The sequence below is a fragment of the Leucopleurus acutus genome, assembly GCF_964270905.1.
Source record: "Leucopleurus acutus genome assembly, chromosome: 11".
Taxonomy (NCBI): domain Eukaryota; kingdom Metazoa; phylum Chordata; class Mammalia; order Artiodactyla; family Delphinidae; genus Leucopleurus; species Leucopleurus acutus.
Genome location: NC_139152.1, coordinates 45927514 through 45950082, shown reverse-complemented (window position 1 = coordinate 45950082; position 22569 = coordinate 45927514). Strand labels below are relative to the sequence as shown.

At 50.4% G+C, this 22569-nt stretch overlaps 2 protein-coding genes across 2 annotated transcripts in view; both read left to right on the top strand.

Annotated features, from left to right (window-relative positions):
- The window catches only part of MYO1A (myosin IA), a gene marked incomplete at its 3' end in the record, with an annotated part of 29202 nt that extends 28270 nt beyond the window's left edge, over positions 1–932 (top strand). The window contains exons 26-28 of the mRNA XM_082851211.1: positions 72–224; positions 403–530; positions 806–932. Of these exons, the coding sequence (XP_082707337.1) occupies positions 72–224; positions 403–530; positions 806–932 (408 nt within the window). The remainder of the gene's footprint in view (positions 1–71; positions 225–402; positions 531–805) is intronic.
- A 5977-nt stretch (positions 933–6909) lies between these two features.
- On the top strand, positions 6910–10793 carry TAC3 (tachykinin precursor 3; the record flags this gene model as incomplete). The annotated part of the gene is made up of 5 exons (XM_082851213.1): positions 6910–7023; positions 9443–9548; positions 9741–9770; positions 10264–10317; positions 10720–10793. 5 exons carry the CDS (start codon positions 6910–6912, stop codon positions 10791–10793), a joined length of 378 nt encoding a protein of 125 aa, XP_082707339.1.
- Positions 10794–22569: the final 11776 nt, after the last annotated feature.

The following is a 22569-nucleotide window of genomic DNA, read 5'->3' as shown; positions in this document are numbered from 1 at the left end:
CTGATCCAGAGCCTCGGCTGGTAGCTGGAAGGGTGGGGATGCATCACAACCCTTCCTCACACTTTCCCTAGACTTCCTCTCGAATTCTCCTTCTGACCAAGGGGCACGTGATTATCTCAGACACCAAGAATTCCCAGGCCAAGATTGTCGTCTCACTAAACAGTGTGGCCGGGGTGTCAGTCACCAGCTTCAAGGATGGGCTTTTTAGCCTGCATCTGAGTGAGGTATCAGAGCTGGGTGGGGGCAGGGCCCCAGACTGGAGAAGGTGGTGGGCATCACAGGGCTGGGGTGAGCTGGAGGCCATGGAGAGCAGACCTCTCACTCTGGGCCTTTGATATCTCCCGGGCTGCTCCTGAGGAGAAAAAAATGAATCCCTTCCCTGCTGTTTCTCTCCTTCCTAAGATATCGTCAGTGGGCTCCAAGGGGGACTTCCTGCTCGTCAGCGAGCATGTGATTGAACTGCTGACCAAGATGTACCGGGCTGTGCTGGATGCCACACAGAGGCAGCTTCCAGTCACCGTGACTGAGGAGTAAGGCCATGAGCTGGGGGTGAGGGATGGCTTGGGGCAGATGACCAAGCTGGCGGTCATTGTGACCGGGAAAATTTGTCCTGTCAGAAAGTGAAGCGTACTATGTCGGGTCAGGGCCACCCAAGTTCTCTGCGGCCTTGAGTCTTCTGACATAGGGGGCTGGTGGGGGGATGTACTTGCCTCAAGAAGGGGAGGGGAAGCCACCATGAAAATACAGGAGTAGGGGTGAGGGGATGAGGGCACTAGCTTTGTCTTTCTGTCTGTTCCCCCTCCAGGTTCTCAGTGAGGTTCAAGGAGAGCAGCTTGGCTGTCAAGGTCATCCAGGGCCCTGGGGGTGGTGGGAATGGCAAGCTGAGCTGCAAGAAGAAGGGGAGTCGTTGCCTGGAGGTGACGGTACAGTGAGGAGGTGCAGCAGTTTCTTCTTGCTGGACCAGCACCGGCCCTACTCCCACCCACCCACCTTCGTGGGAGGCTCCCGTGCCTGAGCCCTCTGATGGGAGGTGGGGCTCAGAGAGTGCAGAACCCTTGAAGAGGACCTTGCTTCTCCCAATCCTTTCCAATCCTCTCTCCAAACTTAGCTTCCTCCCGCCCTCAGCCTCTTTGCCCACTAATAAAACAAGAGGCTTTGCAAACGTATGGTCATGTGGGTGGGTCCCTGTTCCCCCACCTTTTCACTGGCTTGTACTCAGACCCTCTGCCCCCCTCCCTCTCCTCTCCTCAGGCTCCTTGGAGCCAGCTAATGCAGATAATAAGAATGAAGAAGAAGGGAAATTGTCTCCGGGCTCCTTGACCGGCTGAGCTCTGGCGGGGTTTGGAGAGACTGGGGTGGGGGTGGGGCAGTCGGGGACGGGGCTCAGGTCGCAGGTGGCCAATGAGCTGATTCATTAAGTGTGTCCCTGGAGGGAAGAAGTGAGGATCCCTGTCTTGGCAGAAACTGGGATCCTTTGGAGATTCAGCCCAGAAAGAGGCCCAAGGCTGGAGGGCTTATGCGAGCTGAGGTGAGCTGGGGAATGCAGGGTCCCCGGCTCCATAGCCCCCTCCACCCCAAGCTCAGCACTGGGTTTTGTCACACCTGCCCCCTGGCACCCCTTTCCTTTCTGTACACCAGAGATGCCAGGCTGCTGCCAACAGTTATCTTACTAATCACGGCCCCACAGCTGGGGCCTGCAGCTGGTGGCACTTGACAGGGGGACACGCCCCCCCACCCGGACTCCCCCATTCCTGTGACTGACCTCTCTCATCTTCATTTATTTTCCATGTGTCATCGTCATTATTTCTTTCTTGGTTTCCAACTGTCTGACACCATCTCGTTGTCCCCGTTGCTGTGGGCTCTGACTAATGGTGACACGTAAGAGTTTGTATAATGCTTTAAATATCACCCTCCCCCACTTCCTTCATGGCTATTTCCTCATAGATTCTGTCTTGTCTAAGCCTCTCCCACTCTGCTCTCTACCTTTGGGGAACAAGCATCTCCTGGGTTTGCAGTAAAATGTAGACTGCGCTCTATGCGAGCACACAAATGGCTGCCTTTTGTTTCTGTCTGGACGGCTCTGCCTCCTTTCGGACCTCTGCCTTCCCTGCCTCTTCCCTGTCTCCGCTGAGCTCACGGTGCCTTGAGGCTGGGGTCTCCCTCCACCTCAGCCTCCACTGGCAGGCAGCTCACTCTCCAGGTGGTCACGCTGGCGGGAGACCTGATTAGCTCATCCTCTGACTGCAGATTAATCTAGCCCTCAGAGCACAAGCCAGCCCCGTGTTCTGGCACACCCTGCTCTGAGCCGAGATGGGGCCCAGGGAGGCAGCCCTTCCCAGTGGGTGAGGGGTTAGAGCTGTCGTGGGGAGCCGTGTCCAGAGTTGGGGCTCTGGCCACCCTTCCGCCACCCCCAACAGTTCCCCCATCCTTTACTTCTCAGAACCAGGCCGAGAGGGGGGTGGTGACCAGAGCCTGACCGCCCCCGCTCTCGCCTCATCTGCTGCTCCCAGGGCCCAAATTGTCGTCACTTTCCCAGTGAAGTGTCTGGTCATTTCAGAAGCAATTTCAGGAGAATATGCAGCTGCTGCTCCCTATCCTGCTTTTCCTTTCCCAGGGCTGAAGGCACTGTCAGCTCTCCGGGCTGGGAATGGTAGGAGCGGGGAGGGCTGGGGCCCCTGCTCTCTTTCCTGTCCTCCCCCCGTCAGTCATGTGGATAGACGGTAGGCTGAGGGAGGTGTGTGGGGGGTCCTCTCTTCTTTACTCTCCCATCTCTCCCTCCCTCCTCCTCTTTCCTGTCTCTGCTTCTCTTCTCTTCTGGAGCTCAGGAGTGTGTGTTTTTGTCCCCTGAAGCCTATAGGGGCTCAGTTTCCCCACCTGTTGTTATAGGGCTTGAATTGGCTCCATCATGATGGGAGAAGCTGAAGTTCTGCTGCCCCCCCCGCTCACAGCCAGTCCAGCTCTCTCAAAGTCTAGGCTGTTTGAGCCTCTGAGGGGCACAAGCCATCCTGGAGTCCCCTAGCCCCCAAGAGGGGCCATTTGAGCATCTCACAGCACAAACCACTCTAGCTCAGCCCTCTTGGCTCAGCCCATTTCTTCCCCAGGCTCTGAGGGACTCTTCTCCTCGTGCTGTGGGTTGTCTCCCGACTGTGTCCTGGCCACAGGACTCGGCATCCTTCCAGTCCTCACTGGTATCTCCACCCATTGTCACATATGGCCCAGCCCCCTCCCCCAGCAGCCCGCGGCACCCCTCCAGAATGTCGAAGGGGTCCACGTGTCGCGCCCAAGCTGTGCATGTTGTGGACATACGCAGGCCAGCTTGCGCGCACAGTCACGTGCCCCACCTGGACCCCTGGGAAGGGCCGATTAAAGCATCTCAGCTCAGTGTTTTACTGGCTTCACCCCCAACCTGCACCAGCAATAAAGAGGGGGGGCTCCGGAGGGATGGTCTGCTAGGGATCCTGCTCCGCTAGGCCAGTGACAGTTAGTGTCTGAGGTGTGACTCAAAGAGTAAGTGTTCAAAGGAAACACACCTAGGTTCTCTGTAGCTGCAGCACCTGCTTTACATGTCATTTGCATATGATTTGTGGGCAAAGTGAAGCCCAGCCTGCCCTAGCCCTCCAAAGCCTCCCTCCTTCATCACCTCTCTGACTTAGCATCAGCTTTTTCAAGTCTTTGCTAATCCCCAGAGATCAAGAGGTGGTCAATTCTCCCTGCCATTCCCTTGCTCCCCCCATCCTTGGCTCCTGCCATCCTCTGTGAGATGCCTCATCATCAAAGGAGATTATTCATGACGGACCTTTGCTGAATCCTTGCTTCCCTAGTCCCAGGGCTTGGGGGCAGGGATGGATGGGTTGGTGGGGGAGGGAGGCTGATGTAGAGATGGGACCCAGGAGGCTTTTGTTCTTAGCCCTCAGTCTAACACATTCTTCCTACTGCACCCCCAATTTCCTCCAGCCTGCCCAGCTTGGACCTCCTTTTCCAGATTGGTGAGGGAGGAGAAGAGGAGGAGGTGGGAGATGACCTGGTCCAATTAGGAATAGCATCAGAGCTTCTCAAAGGCATGAACAAGTCATGCCATTAACATGTAAACAGCCTTCCACTTCTACCTTTTATTCCACTAATGGCTCCCAACCCTGAGTCCTGGGCCATGGTTGCCCCACAGAGCCCTGTAATTAGCTGGGTAATGGGAAGCCTTTATTGAGGCCCCATTGGCCTCTCACATAATTAAGGGGCCTTGAGACCTAGCTGCTGCCCTCACTCGGGGATGAACATGGGGCCCCGTGAAGCCGGAATGACTTCTCAGTATGGCCCAAACCCCAGGGTGGGTAGGGTGGGGAGACAAACATTTCAGGACCCTAGCAGTGCTTGAGAGGCTCTGTGGAGGATCCACATTGTGGGCCGCAATGCAAGAAGCTGGACTCAGACTTGCTTTTTTGTTTTATAAATACATTTTTATTGAGCACCTATTATATGCCAAGCACTATAGAGCTAGGAATCCAACAGTAAAGCGACGGAAGTCCTTGCCCTTATAATGCTGACATTCTGGTGGGATGTGGGGTAGACAGACCATAAGTAAAATTGTAGTATGTTTGATGTAATATATGAAGAAAAGAAATGAAGGGATATGGAGAATGGAGTGGTAGTAATTTTAAATAGGGTGATTGGGGAAGGTGCTGGTGAGCAGAAGTCTTTGTAGTAAATATGCAACAGAGCTATGATTCTCTTCCCAATCCCAAGATGTAGAAGAGTACAAGGTCCCAAATCTCCAGGTCTTTTGGAGAGGTGGACCCCCAACTCCCTCTGGGAGACTTAACTGTTCCCTTACTGGTCAAAGTACAGACCAGTGCAGTAAAATGAAGGGGAAGTTTGGAGTGAGAAAAACCTAAATTTGAGGCTGTTCTCCAATAGCTATATGTCCTAGAGCATGTGACTGAATTTTTTGAGCCTCAGTTCTCTCATCTGAAAATAGGAATATTTCCTACTCACACGGTGGAGGTGATGAAAATCAGTTGGATTGCTCTCTGCCGAAGCGTCTTGCAAATGTTCAAATTCTGCACCCATTATAAATGCTAAGAGTGATGATTGCTCTGGAGCCGGCTTTCTCTTTCCCTCCCCTCGTCTCCTACAGCAGTATGTTTTTCTCTCTGGGTCTTTTCTTTCTGGATCTGGATCAGATCCTGACTCTGCCTCTCCCCTGGGATTCTCTTACCTTGGGTGTGAAGTGAGCAGAATAAGGCCCCTCGACTGTGGGGCGTGAACTAGAGGCTTGAAAGTTCAGGGGAGAAGATGCCTGAGCTGTAGGGAGACAGATTAGAGTGGAAAAAAATGCAACTGTGAGGAGAAAAGGAAGCAGTTAAGAGATCAATGCTGGAGCGGGGGTGAGGGTAGGGGAAGAGCTCAGCCATGGTGCTCTGTCCCTCCTTTCAGAGATGACAGCAGGAAGGATAGAAGTCAGAACCCTGGAAGGATGCAACTACGTCAGGCTGATTCAGGGGTCAAGAGTGGGGTGGGAGGCCATGGGGAGAGGCTCTGGCACTGGGGAGGTGGAGGGGGGCAGACCCTGGAGTTTTCTGCATTCACTAGTGGGGAGAAGTACCAACCCTACTGGTCTGAGGACCAACGCGATGGGTCAGCTCCAGCCGGGAGGAGGACAGAGGGAGAACTGAGGACTGGAGGGTGTGCCAGACTCACCTCTCAATCGTCAGGGACCTGAGCCTGCTCATCCTGGTGGTAGAAGGGCCAGAGCAGCACCTGGCGGAAATTGTTTTGGCCAGGCAGTTGAGGCTGGAAGTTTAAAGGGCAAAGAGCTGGTGGGTGGCCAAGGAGGAGAAAGAGCCCAGGGACCACACCTGTTGAGTAGGCTCCGGCATGGAAATTTTGTGACAAACCATACACAACATCATCCCTTAGCATGCACAGCTCAGGGGCTATTGGACTGTGGGCTGCTGGATAACCACCGTTCACTGCTGGGTTTGTGGGGGTGTGTGTGTGTGTGTGTGTGTGTGTGTGTGTGTGTGTGTGTGTGTGTGTGTGTGTGTGTGTGTGTGTGTGTGTGTGTGTGTGTCTGCAGCCTATATCCCTCTTCCCCCCACCAGCCTCCCCCTCCCCTCCAGCCACCCTGGGATTGGTGATTCTCAGCCCCTCCCCCGGCTCCCCCAGACCCTCCCAGAGCCTTTATCTGGGAGCTGGGCCGGAGCTCCTGCCACATTCCCCAAGCCCCTCCACTCCCTGTTTCTCTCTTCACGGCAGCACCAGCAGAGTGTGTGGGGAGCGGACAGTGCTCCCGGCCAGCTCCCTGATCCTGCCGGACCATCTGCCCCAGGCTCAGAGCTGCTCCACAGGTAGGCACAAGCGGCAGAATGTTGGATGGACAGGAGCTGGCACCAAAGGACAGGGGCAGAGTCAGGAGGGAATAAAGGTGGCAGCCTTTGATCGGGGAGCAGGATACTGGGAAGGTGAACAGGAGTCAATGGGGGTTGATGTAGTGTTTGGAGCCTGTGGGTACAGACTGATTCTTCCTATATTAGAAAGTTTTTGCCTAAGTCTTGGGGTACCTAGGGCTGGAAAATAGCACCCAGGATCCCTCCTCAAGCCGACTAAGGAAATAGACCCATGCACGTCCTATAAATCTATTATCTTCCCTGGGAGGCTAGAGTCCCCCACATTATTGCGCCATTGCTCATTGCCAGGTGCATATCCTGGGGAAATATGTGATGGGGGAGCAGGGAAACTGAGCGCTTCCCAGCTCAGAGACTCTCCCAGACTAAGGCTTGGGCGGGAGAGTTGGGGGCTGGGGAAGCAGGGTCAAGCCAGGCTGCTAGTCATGAACGTCTCCCATGTTTGCACCTGTGTTGTGTCCTCCTCCTCCTTGCCTTCCCTCCGTCCTGTCCGTCTGCACTCCTAGGCATCATGAGGAGTGCCCTGCTGTTCGCAGTTATCCTGGCCCTCAGCTTGGCTCGGAGTTTTGGGGCGGTGTGTGAGGAGTCACAGGAACAGGTGGTGCCTGGTGGGAGCCACAGCAAGGTAAGGCACCCACTCTGGCTCACCCAGCCTGGCAGAGTACTGGGCAGCATCATAAGGCTGCACTCTGCCTGTCCCACCGTGGTAGGGAGGAAGGTGGGACGGGCGGGCTGGGAGTTACCCATCAGAGGGTTGGACAGCGCAGCCTCTCCAGTGGCCTCATGTTCTCCCAGTATGTCTGTCAGTGTCTCTGTCCCTCTGCATGTCTTTGACACCTTGTACATAAAATGTGCGGCACTAATATGTTGTTTGGTTGGTTGATTGTGTGGTGACCTGGTGATTGGGTGGTACTGTGAGGGGTAAGATAGCGTTGTCTCAGGTTCCCTATGGTCCAGCTCAGGTTCTGTCCCTTTGCAGGGGGGCAGATCCTCCCCACTTCCTGGATGGTATGAAACACAGTCAGAATTTCTCTCCCCAATAGTCATTTGTGTGCTCTTTTACCTATCAGCTATATGTATTTTTTTTTCAAAATTCAAATAAATTCCCTTGTCCCCTGCTCATCCACCCCCAATAACCTCAGGTGCTCCTAACATTCCAACCCTTTCTTCCCTCCTCTCCCATGTCCCCCTCTAGCCTCTGCTGAGTCAGGATAGGAAAAGACCCCACAAAACAGGTTGGGCCCCAATTTCCAAAGTTCATCTAAGAAAAAGAGTAGGAGTTGTCAGGGTAGGGGTACTGGGGGAGAGCAGGGAGGAAGTCTTCTCAAGGTTTTGACAAGACAGCAGTTACATTGGTACGAATGCTTTTAAGATGATTACAGGTGGAACTTACTACATATTCAGTGTGTGAAGTCTAACTGCCTCTCCAGCTCAGATCTGTTTAGCATCTCATTACAGGAGGTGCGCAGAGTATTCGAACAATTTGGGGAAGTGGCTGCGTGGGAAGTTGTGGGCTGGGCAAAGAGAGAGACACCAGCCTTCATCCAGCTGGTGAGGTGTCCCAAGGTATGATAGGTTGGCATCCTTGCAGTAGTTGCACCAGCTCCAAAAGACCAGAACCAGTTCAAAAAACACACAGCGAGTGCCAAATATGGGCTGGACACTGTGTTTGGAGCCCAAAGTTCCAGCTGGAGACAGTCAGAATATCTGGGTCTGTTCCTCTGAGACAAACTTGCTTTGAGACCTTGCCCCTCTTGGTCAATAAAATAGAGCTTGCCATCCTGCCCCTTCTCCCTGCAGGTCCGAGAGGATGAGGGAAATTGGGACGGAACGGGAGTAGGATGTATGTGTGCCTGGGCAGCCAGGTTGGCACGTGTGTGGGTGCATCCTGGGTAAATGCCCATCTGCGTGTGCTCAGCCGCCCAAGGACCCCTAGGCTCTGGAGAGAGAGGAACCGCTGAGATTCAAGGTGAAAATCTCCAAACATGATCAATTGTCATTATCTCTCTGCAGCCGCAATAAACTGGGTGCGTGATGTGTGCCCACCAACCATCCTGCTGTGCCCAAGTTGCTAAAAAAGAAACCACCAAGATGAGAAAGAACCCCTGTTTGGCAGCAGGTCTAGAATGGGGTTCATCTGTGGAGGGGAAGAAGAGGCTTCATTCTGAGCATGCTGCCTTCGTGAAATTCTAAATCCAGGGGAGAGAGGGGAGAGGGAGACAAAAACAGAGGCAGAAACCTGATGCAGAAGAAAAGAGGGGGCGAGGTGGTGGGAAACGCAGGGAGAGAAACATCCACGGACGCAGTGCAGAGTGGGGGCAATTTCAGGATTGCTGGTGGCCCTGACTGCCTACCCCCACCTGTCCCCAGGACCGAGTCCTGTCTGTGACTCAATCATGGAGCACAGACCAGAGGACACTAGCTCTGTCTGATGAGCCTTTCTTGTGAGTGCGGGAATTCCTGGCTCATTCACTTAGTGGGGAAACCACATCGTTGGTCAAACGGGTTCCGGGTGTGCCAGGGAGAAAAGAACCAATGGCCCTTCTCACTGAGAGGTGGCAGGAGCTGGGAGGGGGCCCCAAGGGTCAGTCCCCTTTGAGCTTGGGATATAGCATGACCAACTCCCAGCTTTCCTGGGACTGTCCCAGCTTGAACACTGAAAGCCCCACATGCCTGGGCAAACCGGGACAGTTGGTCGGCCTACAGGGATGCCCAATGTGTTCCCTTTACATGTGCTTCCCAAACCTTGCTGTGCCTATGAATCACCTGGGGGCATGGTTAAGATGCAGATTCTGTCTCAGTAGGTCTGGCGTAGACCAAGATTATGTATTTTTAACAAGCTCCCAGCGGCGATGCTGCTGGTCCATGGACCACACTTTGAGAGCCTACTTCGCTTCTAGTGTACACCAGAGGAAATCCTGAAAGAAATAGGATGTTAAGTTCAGCTGTGATGAGCTCAAGAAGAGGCCATTTCTTGTGGGGAAAGAGTGAGTGGATTGGGTGTGAGCATCCTCCTCAGCCCTCTTTGTTTCTCTCCCCAGAAGGACTCGAATCTCTACCAGCTGCCCCCGTCGTTGCTCCGGAGACTCTATGACAGCCGCTCAGTCTCCCTAGATGGATTGCTCAAAATGCTGAGCAAGGCTAGCGTGGGTAGGAAGCAGCCCCGGGCAGAGGGGCGTGTGGGGCAGGATTCTGAAGATTAAATAGGCCTGGGAGACCCCTTCGCGTGGGAAGGAGACTGGAGATGGCTTAGTGAATTATTGAGGGCTGTGATCTGAACCCCCTCTAATCATCACTTTGCAGATTCCTTTCCCCAGTTACATGCCTGTTCTTGCTTCACAGGTCCTAAGGAGTCGTCACTTCCCCAGAAACGTGAGTAGCCTCTTCTCCCTGCTGATCTCTGCTGACCACTTGCCTAGAGCTCCATGGGCACAGGGCCCAGTGACTATTTCGGCTGGCCCCGGCTCAGCTGGCGCAAACAGCATGCCAGCTGCAACTGCTCAGCCAGCCTTTCCTGAATGGGAGAGGCCGCTGAGAGCCAGAGGAAGCAGATGTGCGGGGCACGGTGGAGTCTCCCTCCGCTGGTAGGTTAGTGGGAACCAAGAGGATCTCTTGGTGGCTGTGAAGATTCTAAGCCAGGTACCTGTTGGGTGGGAGAATTTCAGAGAGTTCTCGAAATGTGGGGGAGGGAGAGGTAGACAGAGAGGGTGGGCCTAGGGGACAGCCTGCTAACTGCGGGGAGTAAGCTGTGGTGAGACACTGAAACGGAGACCAGAAGCCCAACCTCAGAAGTCTTGACACATGTCTGGGGAAATGTATCAGCCCCTCACTATCACCGCTGAAAATGTTGGCCCTGTTTCTGCAGGTGACATGCATGACTTCTTTGTGGGTCTCATGGGCAAGAGGAACATCCGGCCAGGTAGGAAGATGTGGAAGTCGGTGGAAGGGCTAGAGTGCTGGCAAAGATGTAGCAGAAGTCAGCTGCTTCATATTTGTCACCAGAGGGAAAGACAGGACTTTTCTTAGCTACAGTGAGGGTTCCTCTGCCCCTTCTACCCAATCGGCTTGGGTCCACAGTCCAGCCCTCCCCGGGAGCACAGGACGGAGACCTTTATAAGATAGTTCTGCTGCAGCTGGGAGGGGGTCAGGCAAGCTCTGCTTCTCCCCCGCCCCCCGCCCCCATCTCCCAAACAGAGCATCCGTCTACTTCCCAACCCTGTCTTCCAAAGCTGTCCTTCATAGCCAGCCCTTTGCTATTGGGTCAGGGTGAAGGTCATATGCAGAAAAATCCCTCCTAACTACACTGTTTACTTCACCACAGACAATCCTATTGATGTGAACCAAGAGAACGTCCCCAGCTTTGGCACCTTCAAGTATCCCTCCAATGTGGAATGAAGTAAGTACTTAGGGAGAGGAGAGGGGACTGTGTGTGTGTATGTGGGGGGAGTAGGTTGCCAGAGGAGCATTGGAGCATTTCCTCTGATGCTATGTGTATTAATGCTCATAATTAATGGCCTAAATACACTACCAGTGCCTGACACTTAGAAGTGTGTGCTTGCCTGTGATCACACACACACAGACACACACACACAGACACACACACACCCTGTTTCTCATCTCTTTCCAGTCTCATGGACCCCTGCTTATGGCTGAGTGGTAGGAAATGGCAAGGGAGGGGTTTCCCCTGGGGTTTCTTTGATGAGCAGCTTCTCTTGTTTGGACTCCATTCTTGTGATTTGTGCAAAAGGTGGAGAGATCATCATCTGATAATTACAGGTACCACATCTATTCACAGGTGAAGCATTTTGCTTCCCAGGCAGGCTGAAACCATTCAGATCATTCAGAATCTCGGGTTACCGGGTCCACTATATAGTTATTTGCAAGGGTGATTTAGCAAGAAATGCAACAAACTCTGAAATCTAATGGGGAGTAGCTGGAAACTATATCTTAATCGCTCTGTGCAGTGTAATGAATATGAGCATGGCCTGAGTTCGAATCCTGCCACTCACTAGCTGTGTCCCTTGGCCAGGTTACAAAACCCTTCTGTGTCTCAATTTCCTCATCTGAACAACAGGGGTCACAGTATTACCTTGCAGGGCTGTGGTTTTGAGTCTAGGTAAAGTGTTCAGAACAGTGCCTGGCACACAGTGCTGTGTGTTGGCTTTATTGTGATTATAGTCTGGGAAGTGTGGGGAAGGTCCCAGTGTTGACCCTGGCGGGCTCCGGTCTGTCTGCCTGGAGCTGTCTGGGCTGGACCCTGGGCCCGAGTGGGCTGACAGCTCTTCCACTTGGTATGCAAGTGTGAGTCCCCCGGGGAAGTGTCTTGTCAAAACACGGAACCGTCTGCCTCGACACCATCTTCCCACACACAGCAATAGCAGCTCACTGATGGCTTTCTTTGCACTGGCTTCCACTGAAGGTGTCAGGGGAGGAAAGGAGAGGGATCAGGAAGGCTCAGTCTTCACAGAGACTCCTGCCCCTCTCTCTGTGGCCCTGTTACCCACACTCATTGGTCTCAAGGGAGCCCCAAGGACCAGGAGCAGGCTCTCAATGAAACTGCCTGTGTGTGACTCCCCGGGCCCAGAGACCGGGTCTGGCCCCCCATTCAGTGTTGGGTGAGAGGGTACAAAAAGCCGTAATAACCGTAACTCACTGATTACATGGTACTTACTGTATCATTTTGCTCTCATTAGATTGTTATTTCAGTCCTGCTGATGGTCAGATAATTATACGGGCAGCTATATCTGGATGATATACACTCCCCAACGTTATGCATCAACCATAAAGATAATTACAGTGCAATTTTGCCATAGTATTTTATACAAATGGCAGAAACAAGTGCATCGTGGAAATCTACTTTTAATGCTTTCTGGTGAACCTAGGCTCTTTCAGAGGGACCAGGCCCATAATTGCAGCCCTCATAATCTCACCACTGATGGTGCATTCTCAACCTGTTAGGTGCTGGGAAGAATAGACACTAGGTCCCTGGGGGCTGGCATTTAAAGGTTAGATGAGATGGATCAACACAGATCATTGTGCCATCTTATCTCATTCATGTGAAACTGCTGAAAAAGGAAGTGATCCCTGGGCCTGTCCTTCCTCTGGGAGGTTTCTGGAAAGAGGAGGAGGGACTGAGTGAGGCCAGGGGAACATTAGTGCCAGGGTGCATTGGACAGGGCTGTGTGTATGCCTGGCTCATAGGGATGCCAGGATGCTATGAACTTTGCCAGTACTTCTTTCTGCATGGGCCCCTCAGACCATAGCGTGATAAACATGGAAGCTGGGAAGACACCTGCACCTGTGGCTAGGAGAGTTCGGTCCTCTAGTTCAAAGGCTACAGGGGTAGCTGAGGGTTAAGACTTCCATTCTCTCTACTTCTCCCTTACAGATGCCCCTCCCTTTCTCCCCCGCCTCCCCAGTGGGTGGTTGGTGGGAGTTTCACAGGACAGAGATGTGATTTCTTCTTTTTTTGGTCTTCAGCACTCCACTTCTGGACTCCTGGGCTGCATCGTGAAGACACCTGTCACCCTCTCCCAATCCCCAGGTGCACGCACTCCTATTTCCCTTCCTCTCCCACATCCTTGTAACACTCCTGTGCTTTGAGCCCTTCTCCAACCCTCTACCCCACCCGCTGTAGAAACTGCCTAGTGAGCCCCCCCAGTCCCTGCAGGCATTGACTATAGATTGCCCTGGAGTTTCTGTAGCATCCTAAAAATATGATGTCTCTCTCCACGCCTCAAAAATAAAGGATTTTTACATATTATGACCTAGAGTGATGTATTTGGTTGGTGGGTTGGTGGGTGGGTTTTCCTCTTTCTTGACTCTTGCAGCTACATCACACACACATACACAGATATATATATATATATATATATATATATATATATATATATATATATATATATATGATACACACACATATATCATATATAAATGGAAGTATCTTTATTTTGCACACATATTGGTTTCCCCAACAGTGTCTTACTCCTTGCTTCATACAATTAGTATCAGAAGATTTATTTAGTGATTAAAAGAAGAAATGAATTTGGAAGATGGTTTCTAGCACTCAAAGACTTTCACAGACCAGATCTAGATAAAGAAGTACAGATATTCTGAATGGCTTGTCTGTATTTCCAGGATGGGCCTGGGAGACATCAGTCCCTGAATCCTACTCCAAGAAGAGAAGTGGGGATCAAGGCTGTGCGAAGATCCAGCCCAGAGGAGGGTGCATCCCAGCACTGTACTATTTTTCTGTCGCTGAATATTGAACTTGGATCCTGCAGCAGGTCGTGTGGATAAGACGGTGATCCATAAACAGAGTTTACATCGTAGAAGGGCTTTAGACAAGCAAACAGCACTTGATCTTGCTAGGGTGGGGCATAGACAGGGAAGTTACTACAGGGGCTGAGAAAGAGGAGAGCAGATCTTTTTAGTGTTAACTGGCCACCTTAGTGGCCAGTTATAAAGGGAAAACATTTATTTCCTACTCTTCTGTGATGCAACTCTTACCAGCCCCTGTAATGCTGGTCTAGTAGTCCGCAGTGTACATAAGGCACTTAAATGAGGTGTGTGTGGGTGTCTTTTATTAATCTGATGTGCTAACTGTCACAGCCCACTGATCCCAAGGGGAGTTCTGAACCCTAATGGAACAGCCTGGGAAGTCCTCAGGCTCCCTGTCTTAGCCCGGTGTAGGGGACTTGGCCATGGCCCTGAGCCACCCTGATACAAAGTCGACACTCAGTTCTCCCAAGGCTGTGTAAAGTCAGGGCCATGGAGCCAGAGACCAGTTCCTGCAGGTCCTTCACCCCAGTGAAAGTGCTCTCTTCCCAGAACCTGACTGGGGCAACTTTGGACCCACAGCTCTACGGTGCAGGCGCTCACCTCAGTATCTCTGGTGTCAGGTTTATTGCTAGAGGTCAAAGAATACCCTCACCCCAAATCCTCAAGCCTTTTTCCAACGCGTTATATTGTTGGCTTTTCAAAATGATCTACCTAGACGGTTTAAAAGTGGGGTAATTTTGCAGAGTCTGGGGAATTTATTTGGGTCATGAAAGCTTCACGAGGTGGTTCTGTTCTTGCCAAGTAGGAGCATAAGTGTAGAAAGGTTGCTCTCTGGTGGGACTAATGAAAATTGCAGTACTGGGCATTCCAGGCAAAATGAAGACAAACTTTAAATTGGATTTCTGTTTTTGTGCTTGGAGAATGTGTGAAGGAATCCTGGCCTTCTTCTTCCTGTTGTAAAGATGCTGATGCCTAAGGGGACCTGGTCAAAAAGACCTTGGGCTGAATTCCTGGCCCTTCTCCATTTAGCTTTGCATATGTGTGCTATTGTTATTACATGATGATTTACTTTAAAGACTTCGGTATTAAAGGTTCTAGACCCAATTCAGTGTGTGGAGCGGGAGATTTCCCACACCAACAAGCAGTGCTCCAACATTATCTACCTGGAGATAGTATCAGATTCCACAGGTTGAGGGCTCAGTCCTACAAGACGTCCCCCACCCCCACCCCTCCTTCAGATGCCAATCTTAAGCCCAGGTTGTTAACTCTCTACAGGTTGGAGGTTCCCACAACCCTCTCCTTGAGTTCCATTAATTTGCTAGTGTGGTTCACAGAACTCAGGAAGCCTGTTTACTCACTAGATCACCAGTTTATTATAAAAGGATATAACTTAGGAACACCAGATGGAAGAGATGCATAAGGCAAGGCATGGGGAACGGGGTGTGGAGCTTCCATGCTCTCTGTGAGCATGCCACCCTCCTCTCCTTGAATCTCTACATTTTCACCAACCTGGAAGCTCTCCAAACCCAGTTCCTTTAGGATTTTATGGAAGCTTTATTACATAGGTATGATTGATTAAACCATTGACCAACGATAATTGATTCAACCTCCAGGCCCTCTTCCCTCCCTGGAGGTCAGGGGCTTAGGAATGAAAGTTCCAACCTTTTAATCATAAAGTTGGTTCTCCTGGAGACCACTCCCCATCTTTAGGTGCAGTCCCGAAGTCACTCGATAGCATAACAAAAGATATCTTTATGGCTCTCATCACTTAGGAAATTCCAAGTGTTTTAGGAGTTCTGTGCTAGAAATGGGGGTAATGACCATATATATATATATATATATATATATATATATTATAAATCACAAGTATAAACAGTATAAACTTTAATCTATACCTTTAGGGGGTTTGTTAACAACTCAACGGGAAATGTAGGCATGGTCCCTGAAAACTCTTTTGAGTTCTGTGTCTCTCTCATTGTTTCCAAGGGCCGTGAGTAAGTTCCTCTCAGCTCTGAGCTCCACTCTCTGTGTCAAGCTCCTGATCTAATTGACTTTCCAATCTGGCACAGGTCAGCTTGAGCTACCAGATGATTCCATCCAGAACCCAATCCCCTAGCCCTTGGTTCAGACCACAATTCCCCCACTTGAGCAGAAAATCCCAGCTGCTGGTTTGTACCCAGATTCCACACAGGGAACTGCTGGTGGTTTGGTCTGCAGTTTCATATTTGTTTGGAATCCTTCCCCAGATTCCATGTTGGGAACTGCTGGTGGCAGCTGCAGCTCCTCATTTGTTTGGAATCAGTCTGCAATCCCCATTGTTTGGGGTCTGCTGGTTCAATCTTTTTTCCAGTCCCCAGTTCCATGGAATTGGTGGTGGTGCACACAGGGACTTTCCTTGGCCAAGCTGCAGTAACATCTCTTGGTTACTGCTGGTGTGTTAAGATGCACATGTTTGTTTGTCTCGCTTAGTGTAGATAAAGGCTATTGTTAATGGGAATCTTGGAAGCCATAAAGTTACAAAAATTGACGAGCACTTAAAAGCTGTTAGAAAAAAATAAAACAAAACAACAAAAAAACCTGTTAGAGTGCTCACCTAACCAAAAGACTCCCACGTTAGGATAATTTGGTCATAGAATGGGTTAGATTGATGCCAACCTCAATAAAATTTCCATGCAATGAGGTACACTTGTAAAACACCACACAATCTCCAACCCAGTGGCACATCCCTCTTAGGTATTAGTTTGGCTCCAAGAGACCCAAAATCTTAGCTAAAGATATAACAGGATCCTTAAGCTCCAAAGAGTCAAGCAGGCCACCTTCTGGCATACCTGCCTATTTTATGTCTAAGAACGATGGTTCCAGAAGCTATAAATATCTACAAAAATGGCAAAATCTTACTAAAAACACAAAAGGTATCTAGAACAACACCTAGGCCTCCCCTATTACATCCTCCTAGGTGTCCATCATCAAAATGCTGCCCCAGGGATTGATGTTCAGTTGTAATCAATGGAAACACTGGAAAAGGGATTGTTCTTAAAGGCCTTATGCAAATTCTTCAACATCAGCTGCAAAAGTATGTCATTTTCAAGAAGATTCATGGAAAGGACTTTGGTAAGTACAGGTTTATGATAACTTTAAGAGCATATAACTGAACAAGGTAAGAATTTCCAGAACTAATGGAAAAACTGGATTCAAGCAGAACAAGTATTACTTACATGGGACTGAATAACTGAGGAGAAGAATTAAAAATTTTACGACTTTTTTGTTTGCAACATTGCTGGTCCCTTAATGTTTTGTTTTTCTAAACTTAAGAAAACCTTTTTTTTTCTTAAGCTATCTATGATTTACAGCAATTTGGTAACATATACCTTTGTAAACAAAGATGAAACATGTACTTTTTCTCCCTACCTGATCCTGTCAGAATTCAGAAACTCTTGAGTATTCTTCTCATGGCAATATGATTAGTTATTTGCATAAGTCCAATAAAAATCTGCTCTCCTTGTAACAGGATGCAATTGGAAACGCTGGCTACATTATCAAGGCTTTGACTGAAATGTCATAGTTAAGAGAAATGTGCATAGACTCAGATATGACTAGGTAGCTCTAAGGAACTAAGGTTGACTTTATAAGGCCAGTAAAGCCCCTTGGAAAAATTGGCTTGGTACTCTACTTACAGGGTTCCTGGCAGCCTTACCATGTAAGTAAGGAAGGTCATTTCCCGGCAGGTCCAGGAACCCCAGGATATTTTCAGGACCTTGAGAAGAGGAGAATTCACCCAAACTACAGGTTTTTCAGGTAAAGTCTGATGGCAATCCTTGGCTTGGCTTCCTGGCTTCAGAGGCTTTTAAGAGTTCAATCTGAAACTCCTAGTAAAGCAGTCTTAAAAAAGAGCTTATAGGGTCAATCACTACTCTTGTTGCACTTACGTAACTAATCAGGCCAAGTTAAATTCAAACGAATTGTTGTGTTATCTTTGGGGGGAAATGGGGTGATTGTAGAGAGAAAAATTATGTTTTAACCTTTGTAAATATTAGATTCTAATTCTGTTAATTATCTTTGAGGTTTTGTAATATACTTGAAAACTAAACTAGATCCTGAATTCTTCTAGTTTCCTCAAATATCTGGCTACAACTCTCCAAACTAATGTTTCCAATTTTCTCCCACCCTTCTAATTTGGAATCACTAATAACCTAATAATCACTAATAGAATGCCCTTGAAACTCCTTGGAAGGGACTATACCAGGTCTTACCCGGATGGCAGCCAAACTTCAGGAACTTGAACGTTGGGTCCACAGCTCCTAATTAAAAAGGGCTCCTTCTGATTTTAGGAACTGCACACCAGCTAGAGACCTCAAAATCAAATTGACAAAGAAGAGGGGTAGCGGACATTGATGTAAACTTCTTCCACCCAAGACATCAGATCAAGACTTCCTACTTTAACTAAACTTGAAACCCTTACTTCTTTTCTTTCTTTCCTTTACTCTGTCATTGGTCTGGAAAGATGACACCATCATCCATATGTCCCAGGCCATTGCTAAGGGGGATAACATTTCAGACTGCTGGTTTTGTCATAAAAACTCTGATCTGACCATTAATAGTGCCACCTTAGCAGAATTGGTCTGTGTCCTGACAGAATTAATCTTTGTGGTGGTTGTCATTCTCCTTGGGCCTAGGAATGCCTGGATGGCTAGTGCATAACTGGGCAATGCCTTTTAGGTTATGTAACTGTGCCCCTGACTGTTCACAGACAAACTGAGACACCTTATTGGGTCAACTTCCCTGAATTTACATCATCAAATTAGAAAGGACCTACCAGGAGGCTTTCGTGATTCAGGATTTGCTTCCTTTGGCAGGTCCCTCTACTCCTGGTTAGGAGTGAGTACAGATGAGGTTGTGATCAGAAATCTCTCCTTAACTCTTAAAGATTTTCCTGAATGTGCTCCTAAACTAATCCCTGCCCAACAAAAATCCTTAGACTCTCCAGCCAAAGTTGTTCTTGATTTTCTTTTAGCTGAACAAGGAGGTATCTGTGCTATGGCCACCGCCACCCACTGTACCTAAATGAACACTTCTGGGGAAGTTGAAACTCAGCTGCATAAGATTACTGAACAAGCCACTTGGCTTAAAAAGGTGACTCCTCTAATGGGGTCTTTCTTTGACTTGTTTGATTTTGATTGCTTTGGGTCTTGGGGACCATGGCTCTGAAGTGCACTCTAGACATTGGGAATTGTCCTGCTTATAATCGTTATAGTAGTCTCCTTGTGCCCTGTATTCTCTCTCTCTCTTTTTTTAAAAAATAAATTTATTTATTTATGGCTGTGTTGGGTGTTCGTTGCTGCACGCAGGCTTTCTCTAGTTGCGGTGAGTGGGGGCTGCTCTTCCTTGCTGTGTGCAGGTTCCTCATTGCAGTGGCTTCTCCTGCTGCAGAGCATGGGCTCTAGGCACACAGGCTTCAGTAGTTGTGGCTCACGGGCTCTAGAGCACAGGCTCAGTAGTTGTGGCGCTCAGGCTTAGTTGCTCTGCAGCACGTGGGATATTCCCAGACCAGGGTTCGAACCCGTGTGTCCTGCATTGGCAGGCGGATTCTTAACCACTACGCCACCAAGGAAGCCTCTTGTATTCTCTTAAAAGCTTTAAATGCATGTTGTCAGTTGCTAACCACCAAGCAAATGATCTCCCTAAGACTGGAACACCAAAAAGGGAATAAAAAATATGACCAACTAAAAAACTGTGAGCCTGAAGTCGTGACCTGTGAATACCACAGAGATTCAGCCAAAAAACCTTCATGACCTGTGAATGTCACAGTAAAAGCTGTGATGAGAACTTCAGACTGGTCGCTGGTAATGGTGCCAATGCCTTAAATTTTGATCACATCTCTCAGTTAAACTCAGGTAGTTTCAGTTTGATAACAATTCTTGGGCAGGAGCATCTGGGAAGAAGATTTGGAGGGTAACTGCTGCACTAAAGGAGAAGGGTGGGTGGAAGCAGAGAAACTGAGCTGAAAACGAGTTGAGGAAGTAGGGGAGGAAAAATAATTCTCCCTCACCCTTTGAGGTTCCTGGCTGAGTAAATAATAAAAGACAGATTAAAAGGAAAAAAGAAACAGAAGTTTAACAACAGGTATACTTCCTGTATACATGGGAGATACCCAGGAAAACTAAGTTTCTAGACATTTAGTAACCCTTCTCTTCCTGGTACAGAGAGGTACCTTACAAATGGACATTTCCCTTATAAATGTAAATATCTTTTACAAAAGCGTAAATTCTACTCACTTTTCAGAGCTTCTCCCCTGTCTGCTGCTTCTTAAAAATAATCCTTATGCCAAAGAGGCATATTTTGAGGTGTCAAGTTCTGCACCCCTCCAGGGAGGACAAGCTGCCGGGAACAGGCCTGCGCTGCCAAGGTGCAGTGGGATCCTGTGAATTCCTTCATTTGCCCACCTAGCTGGAAGGAGGGTCCACAGTGAACTTCCAGAGGGTTCTCCACCAGGGACCCAAAAGTACTTGTTCATTCATTCAAACAGGCTTTGTTAAGCACCTATCATATGAACCAGAAGCGTGTGGGAAGCGCAGGGACGCGGTAGTGTGCAGAACCACGGCGCCCTGCCTTCAGGAAGGTCACTGCCTGGTGGAGGAGACGTAAATTAATCAAACAGTCTCACAACTTCGTGTAAAACTACAACAGCATACGTTCTGAGAGTAAACTTCTGGGAATATGAGATGTGGAACAGGGAAGCCGATTTAAGCTTAGAGCTGGGATAGGGTTTTTCACTTCTCCAGGTACCAGCGCGAGGAGGGAGTGGTCCTGCATCCGGAGGATCAGTGCTTCAGAAAAGCCAGGCCTGGGTTGGGGATGGGGGTGTTGGAAACGTCCTCACCGTTGCCCGCGGGGCCCGGCGGCGGCGGTCCCTGGGCCGCGCGGGGGTTGGAGGTGGGGTCGAGGGTCCCGGGTAGCGCGAGGGCCGGGCGGGGAAGCGGAGAGGGCGCGAGGGGTGAGGGCGGCCGAAGGCTCGGCGGCTTTGGCCCGCTGGCCTCGCGCCCGGCCCCGCCTTGAGGGGGCGCTGCCTCCTCCTGGGCGGCTGGGGGCGCTGCGGCCGAGCGGCGGGGGGCGCTGCCTCCTCCGGGACGGCGGGGGGCGCTGCGGGCCGGGCGGTGGGGGCGGCCCGGGCCGGTGCGGCGAGCGGCGCGGCGGATGGAGAGTCTGGCCGCGGCCGGCGGCGCCGCCTCCTTGTCGGGCCGGGCACGGCGGGCCGGGGCCTTTGTGTGAGGCGGCGGCGGCGATGGTGCTCGAGCCCCGCGGAGCCGGGTAAGCGCGGCCCGGCCGAGGGCTGCCCCGGCCGAGGCCCGACCCCCATCCCGGCCTTTCTCTCGCTCTCGCTTGGCTCCCTCCTGCCCGCTCCCCTCGGCCGGACCCATCCTCCCCGGCCGCGCGCCGACCCTGGCCGGCCCCGCCGCCTATCCCCTCGATCCCCATCCGACCCCGCTCCCCGCCGCCACCCCCCGTCCCCGCCCGAGGTCTCCCTGAGGAATTCCCCCGCTGTTTGGGGAGGGACCGAAGTGCTCGATGCCTCCCAGATGGAGTGCCCCAGCCAGATCCAACGCCCTTCCTCTCGGATTCGACCCTCCAGAGGGGAGACGGCGGCGCCGCGGGATTGTTGGGGTGCCTTCTCCGAAGTTCTGAATCCGTCCCCTCCCACTGCCCGCTTGGGCTTCCCGGTGTCCGGACCTACTGACCGCTGATGTGTGGCCACCAGGGCCCGGGAGATGCTTGGCTGGTACCCAGCAATGCTCAGAAGCTTCCTGGGCCCCAGAAAAAGTTGGGAGTTAGTCGAACGTGGTGAGGTGAAGAAAGGGTCTGTGTTGCCCAGGGCGAGTCGTGAGGCCGAGAGAGAAGGCAACTAGTTTGTCTTCTTTCTGGCGGGCAGGACTCAAAAAGGGGAAAAAGTGGTACTGAGCAAGCCTTTAGGAGTTACCTATGTAATTAGATGCCTTCTTATGGCATCAGCTATATATCTCTTACTTCTGGTCAACATAAGCATAAATCCTGAAAAGGGTGGGAAGAAAAATTGAAGCATATTTAGGTAATATTAAATGCCACAGTGGTGTTCTGCTTTGCTTTACTTCTCTGGTGTCTGAGTGTTTTAACTTCATCCACAGCATAGAGAATGTGATAGAGCAGTATCTGAATGGCTCTGGGCTATGGAGAGACAAGAGGGGAGGCAGGTAGCATAGGTAGGGAGAGATGGGAACTCAAGAATAAGCAAGAGATTTTTTTACGGCCTGAACGATCACAGCAATGATAGGAAACTAAAGGGTAGAGCATCCTTATCTTGTCCCCAACAGCTAATGGAGCTTGATAATTGTGTTCAAGTATGTATATGGCATTTGGCATCATAAGCGAAGAGAATATACTCAGTGAGATAGGAAAGCCTGGATTCAGGAAGAAATTAGGCATTTAATATGAGAAAAATTAGCACCAGTTGCTCTGGTAATGATGTATAAGATTGTGTCGAGAGGATGCTTCTGGCTTGGCTTTAAGGCACTACCTTCTGTCCACCCAGGCCTACAGCTTCTCTTACTCTTAAAGACCAACCCATCAGATTTTTTTCAATAGTTTTGGATTTTGTTGTGACAACTCTTGTCTTTGGGAGTATGCAGGGAGAGAGGTCACTGCCCTGTCACTTTTGCTGTCCTTGCCCCGAGCAGAATGGAGCAGGTGTCTGTCCATTCACTCTTGCTCTCCGCCCAGGGCTTGGAAACGTGCAGACTGGTGGCATTTCGTCCTGCAGAACTCCTCACTGGCAGGGGTGTGTTTGGCCATCCACCTTTTCCTTTTGCTGTCCACAGATTAACCGTGCTGATAGGGAGGCAACGTCATAGGAGCTGCTAAG